Raw genomic sequence first — 20,206 nt, forward strand, 5'->3', positions numbered from 1 at the left:
AATAGCAACATAAAAGCCCTACTACTACCGTCAATAACTACCACGGTGTGTTTCTACTTCGATGCTTACCTCCAAATGTTTAAACACTTAACTTCTCAAAGATGTCTTGGCATATGTTTTCGGCTTCTTAACTACGCATCTTGTTTCTGGAACAACTTTTCTAATTTTGAGGAACTAGTCCTCACGTTGAAAAAAGATAGCAAAAATTATTTTAGAATTTTCCATTTTCAATGCAACTTATATCTAAAACTACCTACAAATATAATGTAATTATATTTTTGAAAACTTAATTTATTTCTGACATGATGACTGATGGTATATATAAAGTATGATATAAAAAATATACCAAGGATTTATAATGATACTTATTACAACTTGTTCCGTATACCTTATCATGTGTTATCTGTTTTCAATTGTGTTCTTTTGCCGTCGAAAGAGCATATTGATTTTTCCTACGTAATTCCAATTTGATTGTCCGTTTCAAGTACCTCAGTTTTTATGAAATTCTCTCTCCTAACACTTAAATGAACAGCAAATCTCTACTGGACATTTGCATGTGCTATTCAGCTGAAATTGTATTCATTTCTGTATCATACCTTAACATACTAATCGTGGAAGTATCGATATGTTCTCGTCGCAAATTCTTACCGTTTGTAATATGGCTATTTAGCAAATGCTATATAATTTTCTAGAATTTAAAGTGTGGAATAATTATACAGAGTACAGAGATTCAAAATGTACTCAAATACAATCTAAAATTGTTTTATTTAACAAATCTATTATTATTATTATTATTATTATTATTATTATTATTATTATTATTATTATTATTAGTGACATCTATTAGCGTCAGGCGGGCAACCAATATCGCAAGTAGTGACACTTATTAAACTCATTACTATAGCTGCTATTAATAACAATTGTGAGACACAGACTACAGTCTGAGGTCTTTCTTTGTCTTTTGTTAGTAGAGTAATTATAAAATCGTTCAGATATGTTATTAAACGGGTAATATGTGTGCCGGGTACTATGGTTAGATCAAAGATGTCGTGTGCTGAACAAATTGTGTGAGGAAGTTCGATGCTTGTATTTGAAGCAAGATTACAGCTCTTATATATTCAAGCCGTGGCCGTGGTTAAATGTCTATATTAATAGTAGATCCAGTAAAGCAAAACGTTCATGTTTTATAAGAGAAAAGCATATAATCAAAAAAAATATTTAAAAAGTTTGATTTGTAGTAATTGATACCGATTGTTGTTTTAGTATCTTTTTAAATATTCTTCGATGGTTTAAATAAGTTTGTTATTCCAATAATGTTACTGGCTTGAAAAGACCGAAAGAGTTATATCAATTTAAACATTTCATTGCAATTCATGAAGCATTAAGTAAGAGACGAAGAAAGCAGGTGAAACCATTTTACTGAACATATCTTCTTTAACTTCATTAAAACTTAAGATATTTTTGATAAATTGACAAATTGATTAGTATATGATGAAACTGCATGTTGCTCAACTCTTTAAAAGCAATATCTATAATTTTGTTTAATTTTGTAAACTTATTCTTCAAATATTTTTTTAAAAATTACTCATTACTTTTTCTACTTTTCAGAGACGAAGGTTGGACATACTATAATGCCTGTGAATTTCACTGCAAACCGCCCATTTGTCAGTTTCATTGTCGAATCAAAATCTGGAATTATTGTGCTCAGTACCATCATCCAGCAACCATAAATAAAACACGTCGAGTGCTCATATGCCAAATTCATCATGTGTAACATCTAAAGTATACCAAATTCAGAACCCAATAGTATATTTGGGTAGATAGATATCAATTCCCAAGATTCAAGATTTTACATTTTGTATAATACACCACCTGATGTATTGTGTATATAAACACACATACACACACACACACACACACACATAAGTGCTTTTACACATGCAACGTTAACACAGAGTTAATTTGTGACTTCAAGATGAGAGAGAGTTTTTGCATGTCTTGAGTGCATTATTAGTTCTCTCAAGTATAATTTTCAAACACTGTTTTTGGTGTTATATAATTTATTGAACAAAATCTATAAATTGAAAATGTGATTGTAGGAATGCAAGGAATAGTTTTTATGAACGTTTAAAGACAAAAAATCCATTACACTATATTCCAATAATAACTATGGTTTAAATTTTGCTAATCACAACCTCCGTGAAAATTTGTAGATGAAACATGTCATAAATTCACCAAACGAGAACAGATTAAGAAATATTTCCACGAAATGAGATAAGAGGAGTAAGAAAACTTGGAGAATCAACACGAAACGAGACAAGGAACCTTTATGTTTCGAGTGCAACACTAAATCTAATGAATGTGTAAAGCAGGTTTCAAATCAAATCCCAGACTGGACTCAATGCATGGAGCAGGAATTGGTCAACGTATCCTGTTACTAGTAGCTGGCACTCATTGTGTGCGCCTGTCCAGAGACCATTCTTCAATATAGTGGGAAGAGTATGAAAGTGTACACGGACCAACGAGTTGTAGCGAAAATTTTGGAGAAGGGGGCATAAACTAACTAAATCTATGGCATTTAGAACCCGAAGGTTCAATGCCACGTTCACAAAAGCTCTCCACTGACTTCTATTCGTAGCCAACTGGATCCAATTTCTACTTTGTATTCCTATTTCTGCGAGACCCATATTAATAAGGTCCACCCATCTTTGCCTAAGTCGTTTTCCTACTGGAATTCCAGTTAAGACTTTGAAAGCGTTCTTACTTTTTACCATCCTGGCTACATGACCTGCGCCTCCTAAATTTGATGACCCTAACAATGTTGGGTAAACCGTATAAATTATGTAGTTCCTCGTTATGAAGTTTCCGCCATTCCCCATTCCCGTTCCTCTTGGGTTCGAATATTCGTCTCAGGATCTTGTTCACAAATACTTTCAGTCTATGTTCTTCCCTCAGAGTAATCGACCATGTTTCGCAACCATACAGAACAACAGGCATGATTATCGTTTTATATATTTTAAGCTTCAAATTGCATTTATTATTATTTTAACGTATGCATAATTTGCCGTATTACGGTCCCGACGCACTTCCATGTGTTGAGTTTTCTTTGCATTTTCTTCTAAACTCATGTCCCTGCAAGCGTTTAATAAGATCTCTGCATTTCTTTCTATTGTTCTCCTATCATCCTCTATTAAATTTACATCATCAGCATATGCCATAACCTGGTGAATACCGTTCAACTCTAGGCTCAAGGTTCCTATCTTTGATTATCCTTATAACGTATTCCAGAACACAGTTAAATAATAATGGAGACAACGCATCTCCTTGTTTCAGGCATTTTCGACGTGAAAGATCGTGGTCAAAAATTTTCCTACCAGAACTTTAATTTGAGATTTATTTAAACATATCTTTATTAATCCAATAAGCTTTCTCGGTATTCCAAGTACTGTAAGAACTTTGTATAATGTTTCTCTCCTAACCGAGTCGTACGCCTTTCTAAAATGAATAAATAGTTGATATACCGCGGTATAGTATTCCCACTTTTTTCGAGTATTTGAAGAAAAGTAAATATTTGGTCGATGGTTGATCGATTTCGTTTAAATTTGCACTGATAATCTCCAATAATTTTATCTGCGTATGGGGTCAATCCAGCTAATAGAATATTTGAAAAGATTTTATAGGATGTTGACAGAAGAGAAATACTTCGATAAATGCCTCGACAACAAAACACTTGAACTGAATAACAACATGAATTCCCTGTTATTATTTTGCATTTAATTTCCTGGTGAATATGATATTGATCAGTTAATGTTGATCCTATGTAATTGAAAATGTCTACTTTTATTTTTGACGCAGTCATAATATGCAGGGTTACGATCCCGACGAACTTCCAAGTATTTAGTTTATTCTTCATTTACTTGTAAGTCCATGTCGCTGAAATCGTTTAATAACACAAGTGAACTTCTTTCTATTGTTATCCTATCATCGTATATTAAGTTTACATCACTAGCATAATCCATAACATGGTTATAATACCATTCAGCTCTAGGCCCTGGTTCCTGTTTTTGATTTTTCTTATATCGTATTCCAGAACAAAGTTGAATAATAATGGCAACAACGCATCCTCTTATTTCAAGCCATTCTTGACTTGAAAGCTCGTGGACAAGATTTTTCCTACTCAGACTTTATTTTGGGATTCATTTAAACATATCTTAATTAATATAACTAGCTTTTCCAATATTCCAACTTCTGTAAGAATGTTGTACATTATTTGCCTCCTAATCGAGTCGTAGGCCTTTCTAAAATCAATAAATAATTGACGTACTGCGGTATTATATTGCCATTTCTTTTCGACTACTTGTGGAATGGTAAATACCTGATCGATTTCACCTAAAACCACACTGATAATTTTCAATAATTTCATCTGCATATGGAATCAATCTTGCTAATAGAATGTTTGAGAGGAATTTTATAGTATGTTGACAAAAGACAAATTCCTCGATAATTATTACAATCTGTATTGTCGCCATTCAGTGAACGCTGACAATGACTATTTCTTTTCCCTCTTGTGGCAATTCATCCTGGTCCCAGATTAGGAAGATGAATTTGTGTGTCTTGTTCCAAAATGTTTAATCTTCAGCTAAAGTTCACTGAACTGGAATGTCACCTGCATCTGTAGATTTGTGTTTCTTTAATTTCTTTCTAGTGATTTGTACTGAAATATACGGTTCTGCTGTGTGTATTTTCCTTTCTCCACAAACATTAATTTTCTGCTGCGTTCTAAGCAAATCGTCAAAGATTTTTTCATCTATTTAAGATGCTATCTGTATCAGTGAGAATTACTCTGTCGGCTTTCTTTAATATATAAGTGCGAGGTTGATAGCCTTTCTTAAATTCCTTGGTACTCTTATACACGTCCCGAATGTTTTTGTTTCTACTATTATCTTCAAGCTCAATAATTCTAACTTATAAAAAACATGTTTCTTTGTTCTCGAAGTTTTGAAAGTTTCCCGGCTGATGTGATAGAGAGAGAGAGAGAATGGAAGGTTACCAAAGGGCACGCACTTAATGTTCATTTTCAAATAGCTCCGAAAGTAATGAAGCAAAAATTATATAAATTGTACAAAATTTTAATTGAAGTTTAGGCTACATTGTAAGAAATAGAAAAGTTTGCTACTGGATGTAGAAATGGAGATATACGTTAAAAAGTTAAAAAACTCAAATGCGTACTCTTAAGGACCAGTGTCCCAAAGAGTGCGTTTTGCGGTCCCTACGAGGGCGCACTCAACACCTATCATACTTGAAACATAAACCCCTTTGTAAGACGAACACTGCTCATGTCACCATCGTTTACAATTAATGCGCTGAATCCAGTCTTCGTCAATTGGTTCTTCATTCAATTTGTGACACATTGCGCATGAAGTTTTGGTTGATCTCAGCTGCAGTTATTTTTGTTGAAGTGAATGGCTCATCGGGATGATCAAAGAGTTTTCTCCTTGACTTAACATTTCCTTTGACTCGTTTGCTCTGAAGAAACTTGTGAAATGAAGAAATAGTAAGAATTTCAGATCGACATTTGGTACGTGCAATTTGTCGCTTTTTTTTTATTATTTCGGAAGAGGAATGATGTATTTAGGATGAACAAACGTGCTTGTTGTTGCGGCTTGTATAGGTGTAAAACGTTTCCTTTCTCTATGGTGTAATGAAATTGTAAGACTTGAATATGAAAAAAAAATAACATTTTCTGAAAAATATTGTTATCTAACGATGTAAAAAATAAAAAGAATTTTAAATTTTAATTTACCCTAAGGTTTGCTTCCAATTGTTCGTATACAGGTGATTCTAAACTATTTTGCTTTTGCTTCCAACAATTTCTTGATTACACGTCCATGTGGTTTTAAAAATTATATTATGAACGTACACGAAATTTAAAACATTAAAGAAAATCTTCGTTTAGTTTCACCCACAAATTATGATTTTTATGAGTAAAATTAATGATGATTTTTTTTTAATTCTTAGTTCGTGGTTTCATTACAATCGTAATTGAAGCCATATTTCGCTCAGCATCTTCTTCCAGAACACTTCCAGAGTCTTTATTTTTATCATTTCCTCACTTCTTAGGACGACATCATCATACCATGAAAGACAATGGCAAACTACCATGGACCAAAGGTCTACCTTCGGGCAGAACACCACATCATCATTTAATTTAAGAAGTTTTGTGAATTTAAAATACTTCTTATAGATGATTTACAGTTGGTGCTTGAATCGAAGACAAACAATTACAAATAATACTACAATCCATTCAAACATCATATTACACTCCGAGAGTAATTGATGAGAATAACCACACTGTAATATGAATGCCGCTACCCACACACACTATCAAAGAAATTCTTCCAAAGAGTACCTGCGCGTTCTTTGGTAACTCACTAACGCTACTCTTTGGGAAACAGCAGTCAACCCGAGTAAAATTCATCCATTTGGCTGCACATGCAAGACCCCCGAAACAAAGCCATGGTAAACAATTCTATCTACATTCATGTTTTCTACCATGCAACAAAAGTACTGTAGTTAGCTGCTATATCAGAATAATTTCTTAACTAAGAGTATTAAAATATTACATCAAGAATTCAAAAAAGTTATTTTTAGCTGTATTTTCTGTTTGCAGAGATCCGTTAACATCCCTTTTCTTCGTATCAACTCTCACACAAAGACGCATCAAACAGCGTAGCAATAACAATTCTGTGTGTTACCACTTCATCATAATTGGCACTGCGCGCTCTTAGGGCGTGTGTGCTCTTTGGTAACCCTCCTCACTCTCTCTCTCTCTCTCTTTATATATATATAGTTATTTCGTTCGGATTTTGCAGTCAACGATATTTCTACTAGTTAAATGCATTCTTGATGGAACCATAGTTTCTTCCTACACATTTCCACGCGCCCTTATTTTTCTTTCTTTTGCTGAGATTTTAAAGTTATCTCTAAATTCAACCCAAGTATCTTCAACGCTAGTACACTCCAAATCTTCTAAAACCGAGAATTTATTCGACACTTCAACCTGGTATTTCCCTCTCACCAGGTTCTCTTCTAATTTCTTTAAAAAAATCTCTCCATTTTCAGATATTGAATATTTCCTTTACTCAAAGATAATCCCTCTGTTATGATCCCTGTCACAGTTAGCTTCTCTAAACGACCGAACATCAGGTATGCTAGACTGTCTTCTTCTATCTACTAAAACATGTTCGATTTGATTATATGTTTTTCCTTGTATAAGAGAAATATTCTGAATAAATAGAAGCTTCATATCGCTCACTTTCTGTTTCCGTAGAAAAGATACTTATGATAAAGAACAAGGACTGCTCTTTGTAAACAATCTGAAATGTAACTTATTGAACCCCAATAGAAACACATTATAAAATGTCGAGCTATCAACAGACACGAAAACGGGTAAATTATTTTTGTAAAAGTAAACACAATGTACCATATTTCCCTTTCAATATTAGGCATCATTTTGAATTCTAGTTTCTATGAACAAACTATTAACAAAGCTTGTGAAGATGAATATGAAAGCTTACAAGATGCAGTCTTGCCAATACTTGACCAGGGATAGTCGCTAGATAGATATAAAAATTGTCGTTAGTTTGTCACCAAAGGAATTCTTAGATTTGTCACTAAATAAGATTATTTTTTTTAAAAAAAAAAAAAGTTTCTTGACAGGGCGTATTACAAGTAATATGTAACCTACTTATTCAGAGTCCAAGGAAACAGCAAATTGTTCAACATCTTTGCCCTCTATTAAAGTAGAGGATAGGATGGTATAAGGGTGTATACAAAGGACAAAAACTGTGATAGCTAAATTACAGAAATTCCAAAACATAAAAAATAAATAATTATGACATCGACGTTTAGTATGTGTATCATTTAAAAGGAGAAATTATATGAATTGGTTAACATCTATAATTTTTGCGCTCGCCACTGGATTTAATCATGGTATGTCGCTATGTGTAAGAGTGTCCGATCACCAGAAGGTGTATAAGAGGCAATTCTTGTTTTCTCTATGTGCAGGGATGCAAATAAGCAACAAAATTTTACTAGCCCAAGAAAAAAAAACTACTAGTCCACATCCCACAATAGGAATACTCGCCCGCATCGATGAACTATTCGCCCCGAGCAAGTGGACGAGTGGTTATTTGTATCCCTGCTCTATATGTATGAGAGGCAATCCTTTCCTTCTTGTATGTATAAGGCGCAATACTTGCAGATGAAGAATGGATTTCCCCGAAGTTTAAGATGTATTATTCTAGTAATAACTTTTGTTGCTCGGTGTTGCTCGGTTGCTATATATATACAGGGTGGTCCATTTTAATCTTTCCACGGAAATATCTCGAAAACGGTTGAACATAAATGAACTGAACAAAAACGCCACAAGAAATACCATGGGGCAAATCGAATGGAGATGTCGTGGTGCCTCCCAGGACGCCTCTTCAAAGGGGGCCGGGACCAAACTTTAAAAGTTTAAATGGAAACATGGGACGAGCGACATATCGTTCGATAGACCTTTAAAAGCTAAAAAGCGATGTGGCAAAAGATTTTTCATAACGACCAGCGTATTCAAAATGGCCACCAAGATATGTTACCTGTATCAGATAAACGTCCAGTACCACTAATATGAAAACGATTGAACATAAATGAACCAAACAAAAACTGAAATAGGAAAGCCATGGGGCAAATCGAATGATGTTGGCGCGGTGCCCTCCATGGCCGCCTTTCATGGTGGCCCAGGCCAAACTGAAAAAAATTTAAACGAAAATATGGGTCAAGTGATACCTCGTTCGATAGATCTTCATACACTAAACAACGTTGTGGCAAAAGATTGTTCATATGGGTCACCGTTTTCAAAATGACCGCCAGACATGGTGCCTGTCCAGTACCACTAATATGGAAAAGGTTGAAGATAATAACGGATGAACAGAATAAAACTCATATAGAAAATCACAAAGGGTATTGCTCAAAAGTTGTCTGCACAATATTAGCTCATTTAAGTACCAGTCACTTGTACATCCAAGTGTTACAGACAAGCCATATCCATTGCAAGTAAAGTGGTGTTCTCATTTGAGCTTTTACCAATCATTCCTGCTTCACCCACTTACGGAGTGAGATCGAAAACATAATTTTCTAATGTCACTTATACTTTAATAATCTTTTTCTCCGTTGAATTATTCTCGAGGCGTGGAATGATAAATACCCTCTGTGATTTCATATACGAGTTTTATCCTGTTAATCTATCTCCAACCGTTTTCATATTAGTGGTACTGGACGTTTTATCTGATACAGGCACCATGTCATGGCGGCCATTTTAAAAACGGTGACCCATATAAATAATCTTTTGCTACAACGCTGTTTAGTGTATGAAGATCTATCGAACTAGGTATCACATTACCCATATTTTTGTATAGAATTTCTAAGTTGGGCCTGGACCCCCTTGAAAGGCGGCACTAGAGGGCACCACGAGAACATAATTCGATTTACCCCATGGTGTTTCCTATTTGAGATTTTGTTCAGTTCATTTAAGTTCAACCGTTTTCGAGATATTTCGGTTGAAAGATTAAAATGGACCACCCCGTGTATACGTATATATATAGTACTTTTTTATTATAACGTTACAGAAACACTTTGACAATTGCACTTTTATCACCAAAGTTATTATTATTATTATTAATAATAATAATAATAATAATAATAATAATAATAATAATAATAATAATAATAATAATAATAATAATAATAATAATAATAATAATAATAATCTCCACATTTGTCACTAGCCACTAAATGCCTTATAATATTGCTAAAGAGCATGAAAAGTCATTAGATGTAGCGACAAAGTCACTAAATTGACAATACTGAGAAGATATCTAAAACGAATTCTGCAAGAAGTAATTTACTTTGGGAAGTAAATGGTAACGATCCCAATTTTTCAGCAAACGGTAAAGTCATTTGTCAAGTTTGTCAAAAAATAAATAAATGATGAAAAGAAGAGAATCACATCTTGAACAACTTAAGGTATGTATCATTCGTAATATCTACGTAACAGGAAATGAAAAATCGTTAATTCAGTTTGCAATATCTCTTTGACAAATTTTACAGAAAATACTTTCAACAAGAGATTAAGCAAATAATTTGTAAGTTATCAGACAACGTGTCCTGAAATACAGGTAAGAATGATAATTTCAAAAAGTCGAAGATTATTGTGTTCATAAAGTTTCGTAGATTGCACTTTAAGTAAGAATTATTTCGAGTATCTCTACGAAAAGACGGTTTTATACAACACGAACTAACTTGATGTATGTGACAATTAGATATTGCTTTGTATAGACTATTTTATTTTAGTTTAGTTTAGCGTCCCTTTCACCAGCGAGGATATATGAGATGTGGACCTAGAGCTTAATACGGAATGTCACCGACATAATCTCCTGCCGGTAACCAAATCTAGGTCTCCCACCGCTTGCCACGAGGGTGTTCCATCAGGGGCGTCATTTCAGACTTCGCTTGAGGGGGACAAGAGCGCCACTGACATAATACTTTCTCGTCTTGTACTAGTATATTAGTAGACAATCGATTAAAGTATATGTATTCTTCAAACTCTTGGGGGGGGGGGGCAATTGCCCCCTCCTGCCCCCCCTAAATGACGCCCCTGTGTTCCATATGTGTAGATGAAATGGATGTGACCATCATATTGAGAATGTTATCATTGGGAACCATGGAAACGGCATCTATTATCTTGTAAAGAACTAAGGAAGTCAAATTACATGACAATTGCTTCCATCGTTAGGGAAGCCTTCAGTATTTTATCCCCAAGAGAGAACAGAGATGAAAGATTTCTTTTTCTTTAATGATAGTGCTGCCTCCCTGGTAGAAACATAAATGGTTCTAACAAATTTCTCTGTAATTATGAGAAATGTAACGTTCCTGATGCATAGTTTACATCGGGTCGTGGCAGAATTAAGAAATAATTTCTCCCAAGTCAGAAGTAAATTATATAATTACTTCTGTCAAGAGAGTTTATATATATATATATATATATATATATATATATATATATATATATATATAAATCACCTAGTCAAATCCAGACCGTCAGAGAGAAGATTTCAGGAACGTATCTTCCTATAGAATCAACACTCACTTGCATTTGTCCACACTTCTACCTAAAAAAAAAAAAAAAAAAAAAAAAAAAAAAAAGACTGGGTGCAAACATAGGTCCCAGTGAGCTTTTCGGTGGTGAGCTTGGACGAAACCCTGAAAGTTTTACTTATTTGTGCAAAACAAATTTCTATTACAAACTAAGATTTTTTAAAAATTTTAATAAAAAAGGAGTCTATTTCCTGTAGGGCATTGCATAGACTGTGGTTGACATCATTCAAGTATTGTTAGGTTAAGCTTTTTCAATTCGTACAGTTCGTTTTTATATGTACCTGGGAGGATGTTGGGAGTCAATTGCTGCAGTTCGTTTTTAGGCGTTATCCAGTAAGATGTTGGGAGTGAAAGTGTTAAAAGTTAGTGGATAGATTGCGTAAACAAAAGAAGAATTTAATTAGGTTTAGAAAATGAAGAGTGTAACTAGGTGATTGTTTATATGTATAATTCAGTGGTCAAGAGAGCCATAAGGAGCTGACGTTATTTATATGTGGACTAAGAGCCATAAGTGGCTGTAGTTGTTTATGCATTCGATTGAAACCATAAGTTGCTTAAGATATTTATATTTAGGTAGATGAGCCTAGAGGGACAATTGATATTTTAGGTTTAATGTAATGCCAAGGTGGCTTACGTTATTGGAATACTTTGTGGAATACAGGAAGTTTAGCGGCTTGTGGTTGAAGTATAAACCAAATAAAGGTTGGCTGAGGAAAGAGTAGCATCTTCATTCATTGGTTAACTCTAGTTCATTTGAAGTAATACATTGCTCCTTTCAGATACAAAAAGTGATCATAACAATCCAGCAAGTATAAGCTCATAAGTTTTTTCAAACTCCGAAACTGCCACATTTTAAATAAGATAATTTTTCTTCCTAACTTTCATCAAAACTACGGGTTTATTCAATTTTGATGCAACATGGGTCACTTATAGTTTCTTTAAGATTTTCCTATCATCCTCACTGCTTGGGGTTAGAACAGCGTTTCCCAACCGGTGTGCCGCGAATCGACCGCTGGTGTGTCCCGAGGAAATCGAAACAAAATTATTAATTCTATAGCAACCAAATTGCAAAACATAGGAAAAAATGTATATTTTTGTATTTCACATTACTATGAATTTCTACCATGGAAAAAATTACTGTAATTGTAATATATTATTCTACATCTATTACTGTGTAACAGACAGTATTTCAGGTCGTACATATTTCCACGGTTAGCTGCTATGTTACGCTTCAACTGAGAGTCATACTAATACCGCGAAATGGAAGCACTTGCACGGTACGCGTCAAGTGAACGTTCGTAGAACACTCATTCGCACATGATGACAGATCAACACTTTGTTCAACAGGTGTGTTTTGACTTGGACGCATCGCAAGCTGTGATATTGCAATAATATGCACCGATTTTGGTTAAAACAGCATAGTTAAAAGTACAAGACATTTTTTTATTCGTTCGTTATTTAGTAATCTTCGTTCTTAGTGAAAGGTTGGATACAATTTTCGAAAAAGAAAGCGTATTTTTAAAAATCTGAGTCCTATATTTCATTTCAATCGTTTTCTGTTTTAAAATTAGAGTAAAAAATAAGCATAATGAATTAGCATAGGGGGAAACCAGTGATCGAGCTTTCATCTCTGTGAGAAGATCAGTAATCACAAAAAAAAAACTACCATGTTATTTTATATTTGCAAATAATATTAATATCTATGAGTGTGCCGCAAGAATTAAAGTTACACCTGTAGTGTGCTGCAAGTTGAAAAAGGTTGGGAAACGCTGGGTTACAAGGTGGAATGAATAGAAAACCGATGAGACTCTTTAACTATCCGCATTCCTTGAATTTAAAATGGATTTGGTATACGGACAAAATCTCGCGGCCGATACATCGCCGCCCAAAATCTCGCCGGCCAAAACCTCGCGGGACAAAATCTCGCCGGGCCAAAACCTCGCGTGGCCAAAACCTCGCCGCCCAAAACCTCGCGGAACAAAATCTCGCTGTGCCAAAACCTCGCCGCCCAAAATCTCGCCGTGCCAAAACCTCGCCGCGAATGAAACTTTTCTTTAAAATTTACCCAATGTGTTTCCTAATATGCAATTCCACATTGCAAATAATAATAATAATAATAATAATAATAATAATAATAATAATAATAATAATAATAATAATAATAATAATAATAATAATAATAATAATAAGATACAAAACATCGTGTGCGTGGGCTTTCTCGGGTTATTCCCGTTTCCTTCCACTTTCTTTATTCGATCATTTCCTTCATTCTGGTCATCTACGTCTCCTTTAACCTATAGGATAATCAAGGGACGTCGTAAAAACTCATATATTGTTTCATATTTTCATAAATATTATTAGATTTTTGTTAAAATTTTAAGTTTTTGGATGTTCCAAAGTTCACGAAACTAACCTCGTTAGTTGTCATTACTTTCCTTATGCAGACTTTCTTTCCCTATAACCAGTTTAAAAACATCCTGTCGCCCTACCTTCACATTGAAATCCTCTAATACAGAAATAGAATTTTCATATGGTATCGCGGGATTTGGTCAAATACCCGTGATACTTCTTCTGAAACAGCGTCTTTTATACCGTCATCCCTATCATCTGTTGGAACATTTACATTTTGGTCAGGCGAGATTTTGGGTATGGCGATATTTTGGGGCGCGAGGTTTTGGCCCGCGAGGTTTTGGGTGGCGAGGTTTTGGCCAGGCGAGGTTTTGGCCAGGCGAGGTTTTGGCCCCGCGAGATTTTGGCCCGCGACGTTTTGGCCCGGCGAGATTTTGTCCCGCGAGGTTTTGGCCAGGCGAGGTTTCGGCCTGGCGAGATTTTGGGCCGCGAGGTTTTGGGAGGCGAGGTTTTGGCCAGGCGAGGTTTTGGTCCGCGAGGTTGTCGCTGCGAGGTTCTGGCCGCGAGGTTTTGTACCCAAACCAATGGATTTACCTCCCTCCCCTCGCCACGTGTGTTTCTTTCCACGATAGTGTCATAAAAATAATTAGATTCTAATAGAATTAGTATAAATGATTTATTAGGCTTTTCTGAGAGAGACAGAGAGAGAGAGAGAGAGAAAAGAGAGACTTGGGCGCCAATTCGTGAAGAGCGCTAGAGTCTTGCATGCAAGACCAAGGCCAAGAACCAGGAATCCCGATGCAAGACCAAGACCAAGACCAAGACTCTTGCGCAAGAGTCTTGTACAAGTACCGGCACTACTCGAATTTTTTTATATAATGTAAAAAAAAAGGAGATGAATTTTTTGGCTTGAGTTAAAATGCTGCTGGAGTGGATGTATTTCCAGTAGTTTATGCAATCCGTGTCAGCCGGTTTGCCCCTGTATCATATAGATACAGTATTTCGTTTTCTGAATTGATTGTTCGCGTTTTGTGTAGATATTGGTTTCTGTAGATATTGGTCTCGTTTTCAAACCACACAGGTGTCATCTTCCGCAATGTGAGCTTTTTTGGTGGACAAACACTGTGTACGTGGATTTTCTCCGCGTTTTTCCGTTTCCTCCTACTTTCTTCATTCTACCATTTCAGTCATTTCTCATCATTACCGTCTCCCTTAGCCTTGGTGAATAATCGTGGGACGTTAAGCTAGATCCTTCATTTCATTTCAATACATATTAGTGGTGTTCTTCTTCCAAAACTAAAGAAAAATGTAGTAATGAGCATCGGTAATACCGTAAACCATAGGTGTCGATTACATGGGTATGGCCTTGGCTCGGAGACTCAAGCATCCGTTGGAAATGTTTAATACGTGCTCATAAAATTAATTTCAAAATAACATTTTCATGACATTGACAAAAACTTAATGCATGTGGCCGCAAGTTTGATTTCATGGGAGGATGCTTATACATTGAATAATTGTTTATTAGTATAACTTTTAGCTTTCTTAGGTATATCACAACGATTGTTTTTGTGACTCCTAATCTCTTGAACCACCCGACCCATCTTGATCAAATTTTCAACATAGATGAGGTTTGGGCCTGGAAGTGTTTTCATCATTTCACTTTGACGGTAAAACTTGGAGGAGGGGATAAGGGGGAGTTATCAAATAATAATAATAATAGAAAGAACTTAATAACTCTTGAACCAAAATAAAAATCTTGATCAAATTTTTAACTTACTGTAGATAAGATTCAAGCCTGGAATGTTATCTGTCAGTTCACTTTGACGAAGGAACGTAGGGGAGAAGGAGGAGGGGTAGATGTACAAAAATCAATATAAATGAAAATAAAAGTTACTAAGTTTGTAACTTAATAACTCTTAACCCGATCTCAAAATTTTTAACATGTATGAGGTTCGGTCCTGGAAAGTTTTTTAGAGTTTGTTTCAGTTTGATAGTAGAAGCTAGGGGAGGAGGAGGAGGTATATCTAAAATAAATAAAACTTAATAACTTTTGAAACATCCGACCGATCTTGATCAAATTTTCAACATAGATGAAGTTCAAGCCTGGAGCGATTTTTATTATTTTACTTTGACGGTGCAACGTAGGGGAGGGAGAGGAGGGATATATATATGTAAAAAATAAAAATATAAGTGACTGTCTTTGTGACTCCATCACTCTTGAACCAGCTGATCGATCTCAATCAAGTTTTCAACATAGATGAGATTCGAACTTGGGGTGGTTTTTATGAATTCACTTTGACGGTAGAACTTAGGAATGGGGAGGGGATAGCAAATGTACAAAAATAAATAAAATTTAATAACTCTTGAACCACTCGACCGAACTCGATCTCATTTTCAACATAGATGAGGATCAGACCTGAGATGGTTTCTGTTATATCACTTTGACGGTGCAGTTTAGGGGAGAAGAAGGGGAAATATATTTAAAAATGATCGAAATTTACCGATATTAAAGTGGAATCTATAGTTTTGGGGTTCGCTGAGATAAACAGTGACACTTCCGATGCTGTTTAAATCCAAACTCAACCCTGCAACTTGGGAAGGAGGAGGGGAGAGAAATATAAAAATAATCGAAAATGACCGATATCATGGTGCGCTTTACTTGTAGTAAAAAGTGACTGACGAACGAAATATATTATTATTATTATTAGTAGTAGTAGTAGTAGTAGTAGTAGTAGTAGTAGTAGTAGTAGTAGTAGTAGTAGTAGTAGTAGTAGTAGTTTAACCGAACGAAGTGGGTAATTGATGATAGTAATCCATATTCACAAGTAAGACTTCAAATAACTTGGAGTTTGATGCCGTTATTTTGTATTTCTAATACAGGTCAAAAGTATTTATATAAATTGAGCTTACAGAAAAGACATAGATAGTTGAGTCGTTTTCAGTTTTCACTCAAATTATTTGGTCTAGGAATTAATTCGTGCGGTTGGTACGCACACATTGAAGCTGTAGTACAAACACAAAATACATAAATACCTTAAGAAAAATATTGTCCATCGTTAGCCACCACTTTCGCCCATCTGTCAGGCAATGTACGGATTCCGTGGCGAAAGAAGTCCTCATCCTTGGAAGCGATCCAGTCAGAGACCCATGTTTCGATATCTTCTGAAGAAGTAAACCGCTGTCCAATCAAATCGTTGTTCATGCAATCGAACAAGTAGTAGTCCGAAGGAGCAACGTCTGGTGAATACGGCGGGTGGGGTAAAACTTCCCATCCGACATTTTCTAAATAGGTTTTGACCGGTTTTGCGACATGTGGGCGAGCGTTATCATGTTGAACAATAAGTTTATCATGTCTGTTCTCCCATTCTGATCGTGTTCTGGCCAGAGCTTGCTTCAAACGCATTAATTGTCGTCGATAACGTTCTCCATTCATAGTTTCACCCGGTTGCAGCAGCTCATAGTACACCACACCTTTCATATCCCACCATATGCACAGCATAACCTTTGCACAGTGAATATCTCGTTTTGGTTGTGATGGACCTGGTTCACCTGGTTTCACCCAGACCTTTTTTCGTTTAGGGTTCTCGTAATGGATCCACTTCTCATCACCCGTAAAAATTCGATGCAGAAACCCCTTTCTGCTCTGTCGTTGAAGCAGCAATTCGCAAATGGTTTTTCGTCTTTCAACATCTCTGTCTTTCAATTCATGTGGAACCCAATGTGACATCTTTTGAATCATTCCCATGGCTTTCAAGCGTTTGGAGACTGTTGTTTGATCAACGCCTAATGCTGCTGCAAGTTGTTCCTGCGTTTGACACGAATCCTGCTCGAGCAATGCTGTCAATTCTTCGTCTTGAACGTTTTTTGGCTGTCCAGCTCGCTCTTGGTCTGCCAAGCCGAAATCACCACTTCTAAACCGTGCAAACCACTTCTGACACGTTCGCTCAGCTAGAGCATGGTCACCATACACTTCCACCAAAATACGATGACTTTCAGTCGCACTTTTTTGCATGTTAAAGTAATGCAGCAGGACACCCCGCAAAAACACTTTATCAGGCACAAATTGCGCCATGTTCACTTAACTACAAACTGGTGTTGTTGACGCTTTAATCCCCTGCCCTATACTACGAACGATACGCGATGACAGGGGTTTGCAACACATGTGTGGATACACGGAACTGTGGGACGCTCCGTTCGTTGCGCCATCTCTTGTCCAACCGCACGAATTAATTCCTAGACCAAATATTCTAAAATATTAAGAGGTTTGATAATACTAATTATTATTTTAATTTCTCTCTTTTTTTTCTTTTGGCCAATATTGCTAAACATATGATCATCATAATAGCTATTCTGCCATTATTGACATGTTACTTGCTGCAACTGAGAAGGTTTGACGGTCCTCAGCTAGTCTCTTCGTCTACACGTAGCAATTTTCTGTTTTAAGACCCTCCTTCAACTAGTCTTCTTCGCTCCCTCCCTCTCTTTCCTTCCACAATACCCTCTAGCACGTCCCTCATAATACAGTTCCTCCTCAGCCAGCATCCTAACCAGTTCCTCTTCCTCCTCCTAATAATATCTAAAATTCTTCGTTTTTGTCCTACTGTTAATATTTCTAACACCTTCTCATTCGTTGTCCGTTCAATACAGCTAATTCTCTCCTTTTTTCTCCATGCCAAAGTTTCGAAAGTCTGCAATTTTTTCATCCCTTTTGCGTAATGTCAATGTTTCTGCCCCATAGAGTACATATTGGAATAGTAAAACGAAATTTCAATATTTAATTGGAAGTTTGTTTAATACAAGGATTAGCTAATCGTGGTTGAAAAGAAAGATCTGACGCCTTTAGAGTGTAAAAATAATTTTGCAATTCATGATATTTCAATAATCTGTGCTGTCTTGATTTTCTTTCATGCGTCTCAGGGATAGCCTCCCCAGTTTAGGAACCAGTGGAGTGTTGGATCTGTTAAAAAAAATATGGAAACGTTTGATTTAGACATATCTTATAAGTAGTGAAGCTTGGGCACCCATTAAAAAAATAAAGGTCATCACCTATGTTGTACACTATCATCATACTTATACGAAGTTAAACTAAATTACATTTAGAAACATACATCGTATTTCCATTACTATTGGAGCATTCTAGAGTTTATTAGCCCTTACATCCATAGTAAAATTTACCAATGAAAAGTTTGAGATTTCTTAAATGCAAGACTTGCAAGACTCTTGCATGCAAAACCAAGACCAAGACCAAGACTGGGTGTGCAAGACCAAGACCAAGACCAAGGATTCCAGTGCAAGACCAAGACCAAGACTAAGACCACCCTGGTCTTGGTCTTAGTCTTGGTCTTGCATTTGCTCATCACTAGCCCCAATGCGCATTTTGTCCTTGTGACGGCCGATCTCGCCTTCAACCTTTCGTTTTCTTTTTTCTTTTCTTTTTCTTTTTTTTAATAATTGAGGGCAAGGAAGAAAAAGTATTTTGACATGAGTTGAGTTTAACGTCCCGTTCAGCAGCGAGGTTATATGAGACGTGGACCTACTGATTAACGTGGAATCCGAACAACATGAGCTCCCGCCGAAAATCGAACCCGGTCTCCCATGCCAAAGCAGCGTCCGCTAAGCGCTTAGCCACGAGAACAAGAGCAAGTGAGAATAAGAACGATAATATATTTTGCGAGAGAGGGGGGAGTGAGTGTAGGGACGAGAATGTATTTTGAGGATGAGGGAGGGTGAGGGCGAGGTCAGGAATTCATTTTAAGGGCGAGGGCGAATGAGGGCTAGGAAAAATTCTTACCTCTACTCTGCACTCCCACAAACAGGTTAATAAACCAAGTAAATAGTTTGCAGACATCCCGCCAGGTGTACTTCATGTACCTTTTGGTTCCTTTATGCTTCTGCCATCTGATGGGGAATTCTGTACTACTTAAAGTTGCAAATTAATTGACTTCTCGCTCGCGAATGTTCCTCATTGTAAGCGTTTGAATATGAAAAAATAAATAAATTCTTTACTGGCATAAAAGTCATTTAATATGCAAATTTGTAAGCTATAACAGGAAAAACTTATATGTGAGAATGATATATACAGTCTTGTTAAAAAAAAAAAAAACTGGCCAGCTCCAGCTACATCTCTGCGGAAACCACAGTACTCTTATTCATAGTAGCGGCCTCTGTGGCTCAGTGGTAGTGCGTTCACCTCTGGTGCTTGGGATCCCGGGTTCGATCCCAGACCCCGCCAAGTGAACTTTGTGGTGGATATACACCGTGTGCGTGGGTTTCCTCGGGGTTCTCCCGTTTCCTTTCACTTTCTTCATTCCACCATTTCATTCATTACTCATCATCACCGTCTCCTTTAGCCTAACCGGCATAACCGTGGGACGCCGGTTAGGCTAAAGGAGATTTCATTTCATTTCTTATCCATAGTTCGAAATAAATCAAAGAAATGTTGGTTTGTTGAGATCTTTATTTACAGCCGAAGTATTAGTAATACCTACGTACAATTGAAAAAAAAAACTGTTTTATGAAGCGAGATGCATGCGTTACATCTTTCTAATCTATGTACCATTGTAACATTTTATTAGTGGAATATCAGTTTCCTCCCTCCACAAAAAGTTAAAAACTCAAGCGTCAAATAGACATACTTTCCTTCCACCTTAGGATGTCCAGG

At 36.2% G+C, this 20,206-nt stretch overlaps 1 protein-coding gene across 1 annotated transcript in view; it reads left to right on the top strand.

The window, feature by feature from the left end:
- LOC145686552 (leukocyte elastase inhibitor-like) overlaps positions 1–7,886 on the top strand; it is a 53,514-nt gene extending 45,628 nt beyond the window's left edge. The window contains exon 8 of the mRNA XM_081759989.1: positions 1,609–7,886. Within this exon, the coding sequence (XP_081616115.1) occupies positions 1,609–1,730 (122 nt within the window). The 3' untranslated portion in view covers positions 1,731–7,886. The remainder of the gene's footprint in view (positions 1–1,608) is intronic.
- The last annotated feature ends 12,320 nt before the right edge of the window (positions 7,887–20,206 follow it).

This window comes from Thermobia domestica, chromosome 5, assembly GCF_964235325.1.
Source record: "Thermobia domestica chromosome 5, izTheDome1.hap1.1, whole genome shotgun sequence".
Taxonomy (NCBI): Eukaryota; Metazoa; Arthropoda; class Insecta; order Zygentoma; family Lepismatidae; genus Thermobia; species Thermobia domestica.